This window comes from Meleagris gallopavo, chromosome 26 (assembly GCF_905368555.1).
Source record: "Meleagris gallopavo chromosome 26, MGAL_WU_HG_1.1, whole genome shotgun sequence".
Taxonomy (NCBI): domain Eukaryota; kingdom Metazoa; phylum Chordata; class Aves; order Galliformes; family Phasianidae; genus Meleagris; species Meleagris gallopavo.
Window position 1 is genome coordinate 3,718,674 of NC_139429.1, and position 16,741 is coordinate 3,735,414.

The 16,741-nt window shown below is 50.0% G+C and overlaps 1 protein-coding gene across 1 annotated transcript in view; it reads right to left on the minus strand.

The window, feature by feature from the left end:
* The window catches only part of GRIK4 (glutamate ionotropic receptor kainate type subunit 4), a 124,447-nt gene that overhangs the window by 80,757 nt on the left and 26,949 nt on the right, over positions 1–16,741 (minus strand). The window contains exon 2 of the mRNA XM_085209238.1: positions 8,094–8,225. Coding sequence (XP_085065364.1) covers positions 8,094–8,175 — 82 coding nt within the window. The 5' untranslated portion in view covers positions 8,176–8,225. The remainder of the gene's footprint in view (positions 1–8,093; positions 8,226–16,741) is intronic.

The window sequence follows — 16,741 nt, forward strand, 5'->3', positions numbered from 1 at the left end:
ACCTGAGCAAGCAGAGCAAGTGCAGATGTCCCTCTGGGACCATGCACTGCTATACAGAGTGCTCTGCTCTCCCTTCCAGCTGAAAAATAATAATAATAATAATAATAATAAAGCAGTTAGACAGCAACCTGTTGCACCATCCCTGCAGGTGCCGGCTGCAGCCTGGGCACACAGAGCCAGTTCTGCCTTTTCAAGCATGAATAACGTTTCCAGATGAGGGGGAGGGGAGAGAGCAAAGAGTAGAGCCAGGACATTTAAAATCAGAGCTATATTCAGCAAATGGCTCATTTTCCAACAGTGTTAGTCACTCAGATGCTCTTTCTGGCAATTCTTCTGGAGTTTTGTTTTGCTTTATTTCCTATTTGCTCTCAGTTTTACCTTCTCATGTTAGAAAGCATCCCTGCTCCACGATCTTTCCAGCAGCAGCAGAGGAAACTCGTCGACCGAGTGCTTCTCTGAGCCACCCAACCTCGTGGGTGTGAAGCGATCCCCAGGTGCTGGGCCTGCATCCCACACCTGCATTTGGTGGCACCAACCTCTACTCAAAGCCACCACCTGAAGCTGCCCCCCACATCCCTGCAGTGCTATCTGCACTCCCAGCAGCCCCCATCCCTTGCACTTTTCCACCAAAATCCCAAAGGTTTGGGGCCATGGGGTGGAGAAGAGAATGCAGTAGGACTGTGGGCAGCTTCACATTCCATCACCCCACAGAGCCTGGGGTGCTACAGCTCCTGCTGCTCTGCTACGGCCGAGGTGGCCAAGGGGCTGCTGCCTGCTCAGCTCTGCCTGCTCCTCCACAGCTATTACAGACTATCAAGTAAATGAGACACGTTATAGGAGAAAAAAAGATAGCGAAGAGCCTGTATTTACACAGGAGCCTGTAATGAGTCCGTTGCTGTGTTGGTTCTGCATGCCTGACAAGGCAGACGAGATGAACTTTGGGTCTCCTGCCTTCATTTAATTTCCTTTTCATAAAGCCAAGCACAGTGGCCACAGATGAATTTTTCTCTCTCCTTTTCCACCCTGAGATGCCCTGATTTCACCCAAGCGCACAGCACAGAGGCTGGGGCTGCTTCTGTGCCAACCCAGGACCCCCCCATCCAGCAAAGACACCCTCTTTCCCCTCGTGTTCTCTGGGCAGATTCCCTTCCACACGTCCCTGATGACACACAGCTGGTCCCTTCCATTCATTTTGCTCCCACTATCAACAACTCCTCCAGCAGTGTCTGCAGGGCTGTTGGGACTGAAATCACACAGAAATAGAAAACAGTAACCTAGAGACAGGGAAGGGAGGGAGTTCAAAGTGCTTTCCTGCTGAAAGACAATCCAAGCCTCCTGCAAATAAAACTCTGGAGCTCATCAAGCAACTCTGACCACTGAGGGTACTTAATAAAGATTACTTTTCTACAGCTCCACTTGCCTGAGGCATCATTTGTTTCTAATGAGATGCTCCATGGGATTTAAACGCATGAGAGCAGAGCAAGCATGAAACCACAGCCATTACTATGATAACAAGCTTTCTGCTCCAAAACCCAATTGCTCAGCCCCATGTCCCACCCCGGTGATGCTCCTCAGCCATGCCAAGCTGGGCAAACACAGTGCTTGCAGCTACCCCATAGCATTGCCCCAGGTGCTCCGTTGGGAGCTGCTGTGCTTGGGGCACTGCTTGCTGGTCCCCAAAACCCAGCACCAGCTCCTGCCATGGACCTGCACAGCTGGGGAGGTTCTTCCATGGGACAGCAAAGATTTTGCACAAGTGCTGCGACATCTTGGTGCCAAGTGAACCACTCTTGTGGGATGGCTGATATATTTTGGAGTATGTCTGGAGAAATAAAGCGCTTCTTTCCACTGTCCCAGGGCCCCAGTGCAACAAGCGTGCCAAAATATTCCACATGCCACCAAAATGGGTAGAAACACAGCAGACATTAAATGCTAGAGAGTTGCAACTGCCAAACTATTTCTGTGCAAGGGATGTGGAACAAAAGGTTCTGAGATGCAGAAGCCAAACAACACAGCAGACTTTTGCCGACAGTTGGATGGGAAGATGTGCAGAGCAGCTGGGCATGGCCCAAAAACAGCCCTGCAGCAAAAAAGATTAGGGTTATCCTGCCACAGTGCAATGAAATGCTTGTGAACCAGCCCTGGTGCAAAACAAATGCTATCTGTTGAACACCAGGGAGGGCACACACCTGTTCCTGAGCACAAATCCTGTTCAATACTTGCGTCTACAAAGCAGCGAGATGGGCCAGCTTTTGAGTGGGTGGGTTTGTCTTGCCCAAGCGCAACCACAAATTGGGGCTGGGAAGGAGATCCTCAGACAAATCCAAACTGCTACTACACTGCGACTTTTCGGTCTATGTTATCCCTTGGGGTTGGCAGGAACATCACAGAAGACTTAAGCTGATGTGGGATGAGCCTAGGGCGAGATCTCAGGCATTCATCCTGACTGCACCTCTATGATATGAAAGCAGGAATAATCCCAGAGGACACAGCACATGCCAATCAGCTCCAGCATCTGCCATGTGCTGCAGCAATCCCCCAGCAAGGACAAATGTGCAAACAGAGCCCCTTCCCTCCATCCCTGCTCTAGCTCCCTCCCTGAATGCAAGTGCAGCAGCACAGATGCACGAGCTCCCAGCATTCCAATACTTTTCCCCTTGTCTATCAGCCCTCTGCACCTCTCATCCTGACCCTCCCTGTCTGCCCTGCTGCAGGCTGCAAGCTCTCGTGCCCGGGTTCCAGCTCCAGCAGCACACAGCAGAGTCCTACAGCACTGAGAGCTGATGGCTCGGGCTGAGATCAGGTCCTTCCCTCCATGGACAATTCAGGAGCATCTGGAGCAGTTATGCTTTCATGAGTATCGCTGAAGAGAGATGAGTCAGAAACACATGTGAGGTGACAGGTGACATCTGCATTGAGGCCAGCTACAGTTAGCTGGGAGCACCTGGCTGCTCTTTTGCAGTAGACCTGCTCTTGCAGAAGGAGATCATCAGGGCCCATTAATAATTACTAGATTCTCTTCATAATGAAATCGCAGCCCTCAAGGTTTGCAGCATTCTCTCTTCCCCTCCTCCTGACAACAGAGAGGTTCTTTCCCAGTGCTCCTACGTATTGCTCAAGAGGAGATCTGACTCCATCCATGCCAGGAAGCAGAATGCACTGCATGGCCCTGTGCTGGAACAGCCATCCAGGGACACGCAGTACTCAGAGGAGATATGGCCTTAACCATCCTTCTATTCTATCAGGAAAAAAAGCACCCAAGAAGCTTGAAGAAAGGCCACAGCACGTACCAAGCAGTAAACAAAATCCTCACGAAAGTACAAAGCACTCGTGGGCAAACTTTGCTCTCATGGATGCACTCTGGAGGACGGTGGCACAGATGATCCCTTCCCTTCACCCTGTGCACATAGGCTGAGCTTCTCCAGCTGATAAAAAACTCAGTTTATTAAATAAGGCAGGACTCCAACAAGGGTAAATCCACAGATAATTTCACTCACTTAAACCTTATTTCATCTCTACCAAGTAGACTTATTTCCATTTAACTATCTTAATTCTTTTAGCACTATCCAGCTCCCAAATTGGTTTCCACAGCAGAATTGACATTCAGCCATCATTTTCACATCAAGTCCAATTTAGTTTCTCCAAACCCCTACAGCGTCTGGAGGTGCACAGGGAATTCATTAGCAGTGTCTTTGGGAAAACTCACCTGCCCTCCTGCAGCCCCAGCGCCACCTCTGAGCTGATCCACGAGCATCTGCTTCTCTGCTTTGTGGAGATGAGTGCTCCTGGGCAACAGGCTAGGATGCTGAAGCATGAGAAGGAATCTGCCTTCTGTTTCTGCCGTTCTGCTGAGCATGGTCTGATTTTTGGGAGGTTCTGTGCAGAGCCTGGAGTTGGACTCGGCGGTCCTTATGGGACCCTTCCCATTCTATGGTTGTACAATCTGGCCCTGTGCACATCTCCTCCCCATAGGGGGCACCCAACAAAGGGCTCTGGGGAAGGGGTGCTGCCCGACCTGCCCTTGGACTTTCCCAACAAGGAGCAGAATCCAGGCTGGGGGCACCCACTTTTCCTCCTCCTACTATTTCAGGCATGCGTTGTATCCTAGTTACTCTCTTTTGTCCCCCTCATGCACAATGCAGCCAGCAAGCACAGTCTGCAGCTCTATGGACATCATCCAGAAAGCCAAACCCACTTGGAGCATAGGAAATCCACCCTTCTTTGACTGCCTGCAGGCAGAGCCCGGGGCAGGGCTGTGCAGGGGGCTGCAGTGTGTGCTGATCACAGGACTCCCGCTGCACCAGGGCTTTCTGCACAAGTCTGGCTTGGGCTCAGGACTGGAATTTATTCTGGCAGCTGCTTGGGCAGGAAACCAAGCATCTTTCATTCACGTAATTGACTTTTTATTCACACACACACATACATATATATGAAAAAATAATGAAAGGAATGACAGAGCAGCTCTTGCTAGGACTGCTTTGACTCCATGAAAGCAAAAGATCTCCGTTCTGAACACCTGACTGGCTGAACTCACCAAGTGCTGCCCAGGGTGTGAGGTGTAAAGCAGTGGGAATGGCTCCCACCTCTGACCCTGGGTGTGGGGATACCTTTCCATACACACACTGCTGTCCCTCCTCTGTACAGCAGTAACACAGAGCAGCACTCATCCCAGTTCCTCTCCTTAACTCCACTGTCCTGCTTTGTGCTGAATGAGCAGTGTAACTTCCCACTGGGATCTGTCACCGTATCACACACACGTGGCTATATAATGAACCAAAGCACAACGTGCACTGACTCCCAGTTAAGGGACGGATAAGGCAAAATAGCTCTGCACAGAGGGGTGGGAGATGCTCTGTGTCACCAAATCCATGTCCCATAGCAATGATCTGAGATACCAATCTGCTAATAATTTCTTATTCCTATTACCATGGCACACCTCCAAGAGGAATTTGTTTAAAAAAAAAAAAAAAAAAAAAAAGGACTTGTGCACATAATATCAGAAAACATTAATTAAATATCAGTTTCCCAGATGATGCAAGGAGACACCAACAATGCTCTGCTACACAGGGCCATGCAGGGCAGCAGGAAGCTAAGAGAGGGCTGTTTGTTGGATGTGTGGTTCCAGGCTGCCTCTTCCCATCTATTCCAGCACCCACAGCTGCATGGCAATGTCTTCCCATGCTCTAGGGAATCCCAAGAACATTTCCCTGACATCGCAGTTCTTCACACTGCAGTTCCAGGAGCTCAGCAGGGGTATGAGATTCACAGCCCTTCCAGTACTCCAGATTTTGAGAACCCTGCCTAGAAGCAAGGACCAGTGCCTCAGGCTGGCTCTTCTGCTCACACCCCACTGTCATTTTGGGTTCTTGGAGCCTGCTTCTCCAGTGGGTCATTGGGCATCACCAAATGAAATACCCCACACCCTGCATCTGCCATCCTCCCTGCTGACCTCTGGGGTGGACAGGAGAGAGCTGAAGTCCCTCTGAGCTTTGGGTGGGGGTGAGCACAAAGTGACAGTCGGGTGAGCACCAGTTTTGGTGGGACATCCCACCTGGGTGTGACCCTGGCTGTGTGCTCCAGGCGATGCTACCTGAAGCAGGAGGTCAGACGAGGTGATCCCAAGTGGCCCCTTCCAGCCTCAGCCATTCTGCCACTGTGTGACATGGATTGGTTTTTCTACGGAGATGGAACCTCACAGAGACAGACAAGGAGAGCTGACTGTTAAACAAAAGGCTCTCAGAAAAGAGAAGCTGTCTTGTGCAGAGCGCTCAGGTCCTTGTTTTCCCCACAAAGGTCTCCTGCACGACGTGCACTAGGAGAGCTCCTCCAGGATGGGAGCAGAAGGGAATGCAGAGTTCAAGCCTGAAAATAAGATTTGAAGCACCGTATTTCCTGTGCATCAAGAAGAGAAAGAAAACAGCAATTTTCCAAGCATAGAGCAGGCTACAGACTGGTCCTATGCATGCCATGCAAAGAAGGTCACCCCATGGGCCATACTCTGCATTTTGCACCGATGATACCTCTAAAGCTCCCTATGATACAATACACATTCTGACCCCGGTGCATTGCCCTGGTCCATTACCAGATGGCTTTCAGGGTTATTTTAAATGTCAGCTTGCATTTCCTTCGAATATTCCAACATTCTGCTTTCCTTCAATATGCAGCGCCGACTGATGTTGCTAGATGCTGTATCACACTGCCTTGCCCACAGCATGCTTTGGGGAATGGTTTCAGGGCTGCCACTCATATTTTTCTTTCCTTTTGTGTTTTCTTTCTTTCCTGATTTTTTTTTTTTTTTTAAGTAAAACTGCATCATAGAAACAAAATAAACAAAACCCCAACCCCCTCCTCAGCTCTTTACCCATCCGCTTCTGACTCTGTTTTCAGAGGAGCTGCTTTAGACCCATTGCTGTGGGAACTGGCTGAGTCCTGAGCCCCTTGAGTCCTTCAGACCCAGCTCAGGGCTGTGGGTGTCCCTCCCCCAAGATAGGGACACTTGGGGACATGAGCTCAGGCTCTCTGCCCACCCACATGTAACACCACCTGGCACAGAAGCTGTGACCTCTGGTCCTTGTTAGAAGGGTTGGGGATGTTTTTTCCCACTCCCACAGCAACATCAGTCCTGAAGTCTCAACCCCTGCATTCCCTTTGCAGCATCCTAATGCCAATTGCACTTCCTTACCCTATCCAGGTGAAGAAACCCAGTATTTCTATTCTGGACTCCCTGGGATGGAGCCCAGCCCCATAGAGCAGTGCTGCAGCTTGGAGCATGTGAAACTAAGGATGCTCCCATGAACCAGCACCTGCTGTTCACACCCTGCATCTGTGCTAAGCACCGAGGCGTGCAGTTGTGTGCTGACATTGGACAGCACAAATTGGCAATCTGAACTGTGCTGGAGAATAACTGATATTAAGGATGTGACTTAAGACCTACTGGAGCATTAAGATTTCCTTTAGCCAGTTGTGGAAACCAGCACAGAAGACAAAAACAGCCATGGCAGGCAGATTCCCATCTGGCAGGCAGATCCCCCTCTCCAGTCCCAGCTCTTGAAAACACCTCCTCATTCCCCTCCAGTGCAGCCACGCCAGCTCCTCACCATCTGCAGCCCTAGTGCCATGAAGGAGTTTTCACCTTCAATATCCCAGCCATCCTCATCCTTCAATATCCTCATAACGTCTTGTCCATCCCCATCCTTCAATATTCTCATAACAATCCATCCATCCCCATCCTTTGAATCATAACATCCCATCCATCCCCATCCTTCAATATAATATCCATCCATCCTCATCCTTCGATTCCCTCATAATGCACTTCCCATCCTCACCCTAGGTCCAGGAGGAGGAGGACCTTCTACCAACATGAGATGTAACCCCAGTGCTCCCCAAGCACCATGCAGGGGCTGTCTAACAGCCCAGCTGCATTTCTGAGCCACTTCGAGCTCTGCAAGCAAAGAGGAGAAATAATTTTACTTCATGCATCACCTGCGAAAGCTGCAAATACAGACAGGAGGAGATTAGCTTATCTGCAACAAATAGTTAAAAGAACAGCTGATAGCTCCAGAGAACTGCCAGGAGAGGCAGATCCTTCCCAACAGCAAGTTTCATTATGAGGCTTCTGGATGCATTTCTTTTCCCTAATCCATGCAGGCAGAAGCAGAGATGACAGTGCCTCTTCCTGAGCACTTTTTAATAAAGCCCAGAGGAGAAGCAATGCCTGGGACTCAGTTACAAATGGAGCAGCTTTGAGTTATTAATGTTCTTGTGGGACGCTCAGTTCGGGCTCAAACACTCCTCTCTCATCAACGTGGGGACAAATACATTTGCAACCAAAATCAATTCTTTCTTTGCAGAGCTCAGGGGGCTGACATGGGGCGGAGTGAGCTCCATCTCTCAGCACCTCCTCCAGGAGCAGCATTCACTTCCCATTTAGACAGAAAGAGGTTCCCATCAGGAAACATTAGCGCCGTAAAAATCAATGCAAATGTGCACGCTCACCAAAAAAAATACAAACAAAAAGCAATACATTTCATTTGCAACATGACAAGAACACAAGCACAAGGCTGCAGCATCCGGAACCCAAGGATGGCACTCACCGATGCGCAGGGCGTGTGGGCTGGCAGCCGTCCTCATCAGCCACAGCAGAAGGAGCACCAGAGGCGCCCATACACGGGGCATCTTCCATAAATCCTCATGGAGCCCAACGGTGGTTTGGGCATGACATCACTCTGTGGGGAGAGCACAGCACCGTGAGCACCGCGGAGTGACGATGGGATGTTGGAGCCGCCATGAGGATCCATTGACCAGAGGGGAGGAGGGAGCAATTGACAGACCATGAATTGTTTGGGAACTGGAGTCAAATTGGGCCATCAGCTTCTAGCAAAATACGGGAGAGAAACCCAAGGAAAAGTCCAAATATTTCATCTTGGCAATGGTAGCACTTCCACACAAACAAATGGAAATCAATATTGAGTCACATCTTATTTCATTCCTCGTATATATACATTTTTTTCTTTTTAAATTTAAACCGACCTGCAACGTACTGGATTTGGGATAGGACCAAACACTCATAGCAAAACACAAATTAAGGGATGGCAGTCAGAGACCGACCAGGACAGGAGCTCCTCACACTGCTCCAGCCCCATCTCCTTCCCTATTTCCTTCCCAACAAGAGGAGACCCTGAGGGTCCATTCTCCCCTCCTCCTGCCAGGCAGTCCCATGCTCAACACAGAGCTCTGACGTTCAAAATCCCAACACTGCAAGAACGAAGAGGGGCTCATGAAGAACCCACAAAGCTCAAACACTCCCTGGTGCAGGTAACGGCACATTGTTCCACACAGATCCCTGCCGAGCAGTTAAATGTGTTGTTAACAAACACCATTTCCACTAGTTAGATCAAGATTTTGCTTTATGAAAGAAATTCTTGTCCCTCATCTCGATGAAATTATCTCTGCAGGCAGTAATGTCCTCAAATGCTGACTGTGAGCGTTTCCTGTTGCCTTCTCCCTTCTCCAGCTTTCTGGCAAGCACTCCTGCACTCTTCCATTTGCCAAATATGGGCCCATAGGGATGGTGCAAGGCAGGGGCTGAGCCCACAGTCACTCACCCTCCCGCACCACATCGCTGTAGGAAATCCAAGCTCCTGTGCTCTCACATTTAAGAAAATCGGGTGTTAGCTCAGGTGTTAGCCAGGCATCCCAAGTGTGCTCTGGTTTCCTGCTCAGCACAAGTTAAAGAAACAGGAGCTGCTCAATCCCACCTGGAAGTCATTACCCCACCCCTGCAAAGGGCAATGGCAATTTTCTCTTTTCAGTGGGAGTCACAGAGTAATGCTTACCAGGGAAAAGCCCAAGAAGGTGAAGCGCGTGGTAAATTGGTTGCTCGGAAGCGTTGGCAGCAGCAGCAGAGGCAGACGGTGAAGCAACATATCATTTGAGCACTTCGAAGCAGTTACTGCAGAACTTTCTGAGCTATTTTGACAAAGCAGCAGGAGCGAGTTGGATTTACCCACCTGCAAATACTCCACTGGAGCCCCAAGGTGCTGAGCTGCCCCAAAACGACGGGCAAATATCGTACCTGCATCTGCAGGGCAGCAGCATCATGGGCTGCAGCAGGGAAATGTAGAGGGAAAACAGCACCGTGTGCTGATCCCAATGCAGCACAGACCCAGGAGAGAGAGCTGCTCCTGTCTGCAGCCCGGTGTGGCGAAGAGGTGAAGCACGCGGTTTGCAGGCACGCAGCTGCCTTTGCATCGCCAGCATGGAGTTAACAGCAAAGGCAAATAACAAACACAGGGCACCCGCTGTGCCCCACTCCGTGAGCGGCGGGGCTGTAATTACCTGGAACATGGAGCACAGAGGGAGGTTGCCTTCACCTCAGCATTACACACTGCTCAGAACAACTTCGCAGCGCCTGGTTTTGTGAGCACTAACCTGAGGGACAGCTGTTGGCAGTAGGAACGCACCTTGGGTTCAGCAAACAGCAGCCCTGCACAGCCTCCCACCGCCCTACAAGGGACCATCTGGTGATGGAGGTGCTCCAGCACTGTGCCTGGGACGAAGAGTGGAACACAAGGATGAGAAAGAGGGCAGGGAGCAGACGCTTCTCCCTTAGCATAGCATCAGGGCTTCCGTTCTCAAAGCACTGCAGTCCTCTGCGCTCTCTTCATTCCCTCACTGCCCCCAGGTTCCTCTTGTTCTCTAAATTCGGGGATGGAAGGATTATGACAACAAAGTGTTGGGAGCTGTGGGGACACAGCTTTGCAGTTCAGCTCTGGACCTTAGGACAGCTGCAGGCCATGGGCTGCCCAACGCGCTGACCAAGCTCCGCACAGCACCAGTCTGTCTTCTTCTTTTCCCTTTAATTCTCTCTTCACTTTTAGCCTTGAAAATTCAGAAGAAAATAAATCAAGCCTAGACAAACAGCTGTGGGCTCTCTCAGAAGATAAAAGTCTCTAAACACCAAGCAGAATTAAGGACAATATCCCTCTCAGAAGAAGCAATGCGTTCCTGAAGCTGCTTATACATTTTTAACGACCGAGCAACAATACTCCTCTCCGTCACTACTGCCACATCTTCCTGACACTTCCAGCTTTCCACAGAAAATTTCTTGGCACAGCGAAGAGCCAAAAGGGAGAATAAAACGCTATAATTGCAGAATAAATCCCTCCTGCGGCTGCTACAGCAATAGTGAACCCAACCACAGCCACATCCCTCTGGAGCTGCCCTGCCAGGGGTGCTCAGGAGAAACAGCTGCACTGCTCAGCACTGCCAACCCTGCTCTTTCCCTGCAAGCTCAGTGCTCGTGCCACATCTGCCTCAGCAAGCACCTCACTTTCCAAACCTACAGTCCCGATGTAAACTCCTTTTGCTTCTACAGAAGCAGACTTTCACCCAAAATGCTACTTTGGAGGTGGCTTTGGCGTTGACGGATCTCTCTCTGCATCCCTCGATGGATGGTGAGAAAACGCGGCTCGAGAAAAGCTGGAGCCATCCTTGCAGCTGAGACAACACATTTAACAGCTGCAGAGCAGCGAGGAATGCTGAAAAACTGTCGGGAAATATCAACAAATGGCTTCACAGAGCCTCCCCCATTCTTTCAGCAGGCAAAGAGAGCTGCTGCCTTTTGCAAAGCTTTTTCTGTGGAGAGGCTCAAATGTAAACGGAGCTGATGAGAGGGAAAAAGGCTGGAAAGCATTGCAACAGGTGACTGTGGGCCATAGGTTGTGCTGTGTGATCCTTGGGGGAAAGGGAACCACACATCTGCCCCAGGGATGCTGAAATGAGAGTTCAATTAAACTGAAAGATGCAAATCCATGAACAATATGTTTTCCTCTGCAAAATGTGTAATTAACACAGCTAAATCATTACCACGAGGTATTGTTGCAGTCAAAACCTCAGAGCTGCCCATTTCCTCCCCTTCATCCTCCCCAGCACTAGCACATCACGACCAACTCCTGTCCTCATTGCTTCAGGGTAAAAACGATATGTCTCCGTCCCAATTCCTCATCCAGACAAGGAATTAAGTCAGAGGTTTTGCAGTGTGACCACCTCCAGCCCTACAAGCACAGGAAGGATCCAGCCTTGGGCAGCGTTGGGACTAGCATCACCTCAGATCTCATTGAGGTGGAAAGAAAACAGGAAAAAAACAGGAAAGAGAATGCTAAGATCAAGCATGGGATTGTGTCCCTCCCCCGTGCCCACCATATCAGCAAACAGCAGCAATTAAAAGCCCTGCACACGTCTGCTCTGCCCACTTCAGGCACTCCTAATGGGCCCTGGGCTGCTATCATGCAGGAACCATCATAACAAAGGAAAAGGAAACAGCTGTGGGTAGAAAAACTGCAGGTTTCCTTGCAGCAAGGCCAGTAACCGCCATCAGTGGGGCTGCCCACACCTCGCTCCTGGCATAAGAGAGTCAGTGGGGTTGGAAAGACCATTAGGATCAATAAGCCCAAACACCAACCTATGTCTGTGACCACGGCAGGTGCTGTCCCTGTGTGCCTCCTGGATGGAAGGAGGTGTCCCCAGGCAGTTCCTGAGATGGAAGGAGGTGTCCCCATGTAGCTTCTGCTCAGAAAACCATCTCTCCATTCTCCTTCAAACCACCAGTAATTCCATTTCTGTCACTCTCCTGTGCTGTGGTTCTGTTCTGCTGAGCACATACACTCCTGGGAAGCTGCTCCCAGTGGTGTGTTTGCAGCCATTGAACTACAAGATGCAGTCTTGAAAACGACCAACTTTCCCTTTGAAGACGTTTGGTGTTCTCCTGACCCAAGAGGGGCATTTCCCCACAGGATGCCCTTTCATCAAAATGCTGTGATGGAAACACTTTGGCTCTCTAAAGAGCAGAATCCCACTGTGCTGAGCTCCATTCCAGAGCCCATAGCGCAGAAGAATCACTCCCAGCAGGTCCCCATACACACAAGGGAAGTCCTAAAACATGAACCAGGGGGAGAAAAAGCCCCTAAAAGCCTCAGCCCAACCTCAGCTTTGCAGGGAAGAAGCAGCTCTGTTTCATGCACGTCTGTGGCAGATTCAGTATGAGAAAGAAGGGAAAACAAAGAAGTCTCCACCACCTCAACCTGTGCAAAGTGCATTATGGCCTCTGCTCCTCTTACAGCCACCAAACCTAAAGGGAAATAAATAGGTTCACGTGCCATCCATGACCCAGAGAACACTGTGAGCCATTCCAGCCCCAAAAGCCCCAGTCAGAGGCTGGGAGGGGACGTGTGGGACGGGCTGAGATTAGGAGGTGTGGTTGGTTGGTTGGTTGGTGTGTACACCACAATGCAGCGTGGATTTGGGGTGTGTGTGGGGACAACACAGCATATGGCTCTGAGGGAGGTGGGAACGGGGATGGCTGAGCTGAGAATGTGCACACAGAAACAGTGGGGTGGGATGGGCTGGGAGCAGAGGGGGAATGTCTGCACAGAGCACAGAACTGCACAGCTACGGGCGTGCAGAGAACGCATCCCAGAGCAGCGAGTTGCCCACATACCCTGCTGCTTTACTTCCATCACTGCCATAACGCTCACAAATCCCACACAGCTTTAGGCTTCATGTACGGTTCTGCCCAAGTTATGAACCACCTTCTCCTGTTTGCAGAGGTCCATCAGCCCACTCCTCAGTGCAGAAGTCGCTCAGACAGAGCTGCCTCTGCAGGAGACTGAAGTTCTCCATGGGCAACTGCCCCACAGATCCACGTGCAGCCCCCCTGCTCACACCCCAGAGATCCAAGTGTGGCTGCTCTATCTTTGAGGTGGCCACATTTGCATCTATGGGCCACACGTGGGTCTGTAGGGCAGATGGCTCGACAGTTGGACTTGATGATCTTAGAGGTGTTCTCCACCCTCAATGATTCTGCGGTTCTAATTGCAAAAATTCCCTCTGCGTCTGCATTGTGTTATGAGCAGAGGAATGACACGCACCTATGGGTTTTGTCCTCAGGCTCAATGGGCAGTGAGCACAGACCAAGACCACACCAGTTCAACAAAGCATCATGCAGTTCCCAAGTTTCTAGGGTGCCAGAGGGGAGATGAGCCTTCTGGCTGCAAAATCCCACAAATCCAAACCCACCGCAGCCTTCCACCAATGCCCAACCACTCTTCCTTAAGCTGACAGCAGCTTTTCAGCCCGAGAATGGCTCAAAGCACTTATAAAGAGAGATTTTTATGAGCACTCCCCAATCCTTCCCAGCTCCTTTCCTTCGATGCGTTGAAATAATTAAAGTCTTCCATCAAATTACGCTGAAGATCTCTATGAAAAGCCTTTAATTTCCATTCGCTTAATGTAACTCCATCCTCCAGATGAACTCTGTGGGGGGCTTTTTTGTTTGGAATTTTTCTTTTTCATCTCTTCCTTTTTTTTTTTTTTTTTTTTTTTTTTCCATGCTGGGAAATGTTAATTTGATTTCCCTCCCAGCCAGAATTCAGGGCCATGCAGGGTGCTGTCAGCCCCACACACTATGGGTGATCTCCAGCTCCCTTTAACTTCAGCGGGTGCGTTTAATCAGCTCCTGGGGGATGGAATGAATCTCTGTGCAGGGCTGCAATGGGAGCAAAGCTCCAAGTTCACAAGGAACATGAATGCCAGCATTGCCCTGACCCTACAGGAGGAGATACCCACGCACGGTGCCGCACAGCAGAAAAGGGAAAACTTGAACCCTTATCTAAATAGGGAAGATTGCCAAGCTGGCCTTGTGCTCATGGACTGCAGGGATTTCCAGCTGATAGAAATAGATCTTTCCACCCTAGAGATTTTTCCAGTTGATAAAGTCCTTAACGAAGGGAGAGTTCCTCAGCAGAGAGCCAGTATCTATCTCCAGGTTACCACCAGCAGCTGGGCAAACCACCACACAGTGCTCATAAGAGCTGCAGTGGTCACACCTGGACCAGTCCATAGAAATGCCAGCATGAAGGACGAAGGAACCGAGCCTATAAGCAAACCAAACCACATTTCCATTCCCCTGTTGTTATTCCCATAGCAGTTTCACTGCTTGAAAGTCCATTTGTCTCTACACAAAAAAAGACCATCCACGTGCTGCACGTCAGCATCTCAGAAGGGTGAGTTCACCACTGCTGAATGCCTACACCTGATGGATATTCTCAGTTCTGGGGACTTCCTACAGGTGCTGGGTGCAGCTCTACGCATTGGGTACCTGGACCAGCACACACACCCAGCAGTCCCACAGGAGTGCTGCTATATCCAAGGTTCAACTGGAACAGTAATGCCAGAGCAGCTGAAGCTCAAATTGGACCAAGGAAGACAAGAGGCTGCTCAGTGATCTGGCAGAGGGACAAAGACATGTTGGAGGAGCAGCCAAGTACCTCGCTGATAGAATTCAGCCCTTACATGTGGTGTGACCACACTATTGTGAGGATTATGTCCCTGTCTGCTGATAAGCACAGGGATGGCTCTGTGCCTGCAGCCCCTTCCTCATGGAACTCAGGACCAGACATCACTCAGGAACAAGATGCTATGGAGAGCACAGGGCCATGTCCTCATGCAGCCACAAGGTCCGCTCATTTCCAGGGGTTGAGTGAGCTGCAGGAGCTCTCAAGCCCCAGAAAAAAAAAAACCTGGCAAATTTATGGCACCTCTGCTGATGCTTTGTGAGCAATTTACAGGAGTAAAAGCACAGGCACATGGTGCTCAGAGCAGATGCTCAGCAGAAGGGCGAGGCTGTTTATAATCTCCTGCTTGATTTCATCGTCGTAAGAACAGAGCAGATGCTAGGAGACGGGGTTAGGAACACTCTATGGGGTCTCACTGAAGCTAATGGCTAGCAAGTATACACGGGTGGGAGGTGTGAGTTTCTGATCTGGGCTGGACTTAGAAATCAAACTCCCAGCAAAGCCCCAGGGCTGGGAAAGGCAATGACTCCAGCAAGGCAAAGCACGACACCAGGGGTTTCATCCCCAAGACCTCTGCTTGGATCAACTGTTTTTTCTCTTAACACATTAATTTCACCACCTGGACTCAGTGAGAATAACAGTGCAGATCTCTCCAGTGAAGAGCTTTGAGGTCTCATGATGAGGAGCGCTCTGCAGGACTCATCCATCATCATTAGCTCCAGTCAGGAACAACCCAGAGGCTGGAAAACTCGAGCAGCGTTTTTCCAGCTGCATTTGGAACACATTCCCTTCCTCAAATCACACTAACCCTGTGCCCTGAGCCTAACATCTAATACAGTGAGGAAATAACATGTTTTCACCAGATTTTACTGCAGCTCAGCCGTTCCCATTTCCCTCCACGATTGAAGACATGTGAAATTCCAAATCGGTACCACCAAAAGTTCACTGCAAACACAGCCCAAATGGATGATGCAAGGCTCCATGAGATGCTCTCCCTCACATAAACACAAAGCAGACAGAGATTTCCCAGTTCAAGCAATGTTCACAGCTCATCACTAATGACTGAGGACGTGCAGTGCAGTGCTGGTACCACTGGATCGTGCCCTGCACCTGATCAGCACTATGGACAGCACAGGGCTGGAGGTAATTAACGGCACGTTAATTAACCTGTTGGTCATCTTCATCTACAATTCATTTCTGCCCCGTGCAAACAAAGTGCTTGGCGAGTGGATTTGCTGGAGTTAAGAGAAGATGCTGAGCAGCCCTCTCTGAACGCTCACATCCCAATAAACCTGACATCAAGCTGTGCTCACTGGATGGCACAGCAACATCCCAATTTTCTTCTTCCCACCGAAACGAGCCAAACCAAACACTGCAGACACAATGTCACCGAATGCAGCTGGCAAGCTTCTTTCAGGCTTCGCCCTCCCTGCGTCAGGGCTCTGCGGGAGCCCAGCAGACCTAAGAATTAGGATGGCATTTTCAGAGCATTCAGACGTGATTTGGGTTCAGCAGCAACCGATGCAGGGTTGAGAAGTACAGAGAGCACAGAGCCTCACCCACGTCCTCTAGATGTCCCAGCAAAATATGGCCCAGATCTCTGCATGCTTAAGGAGGGAAGAGGCCCAAGTTTCATGGCTTCCTTCCCATTTTAGGCTCTGCATGGGGCTGCGAGACACAAAATCAGAGCTTAGTAGTCTGCAGGGGAATCCACTTCCCAGGAAACGAGACACTAAAAATAACAGATGCTTCCCCAAGGGCTCCTAGCTCAGTTTGGTAGACCCAAGGGGCAGACGTTCTTAGACTCACAGTCAGGGAAATTTTGGTAATGCCTCCAAAATTGCCATGCAGTTTTTTCAGGGTTCACCCATCAGCAATGTCTGACACAG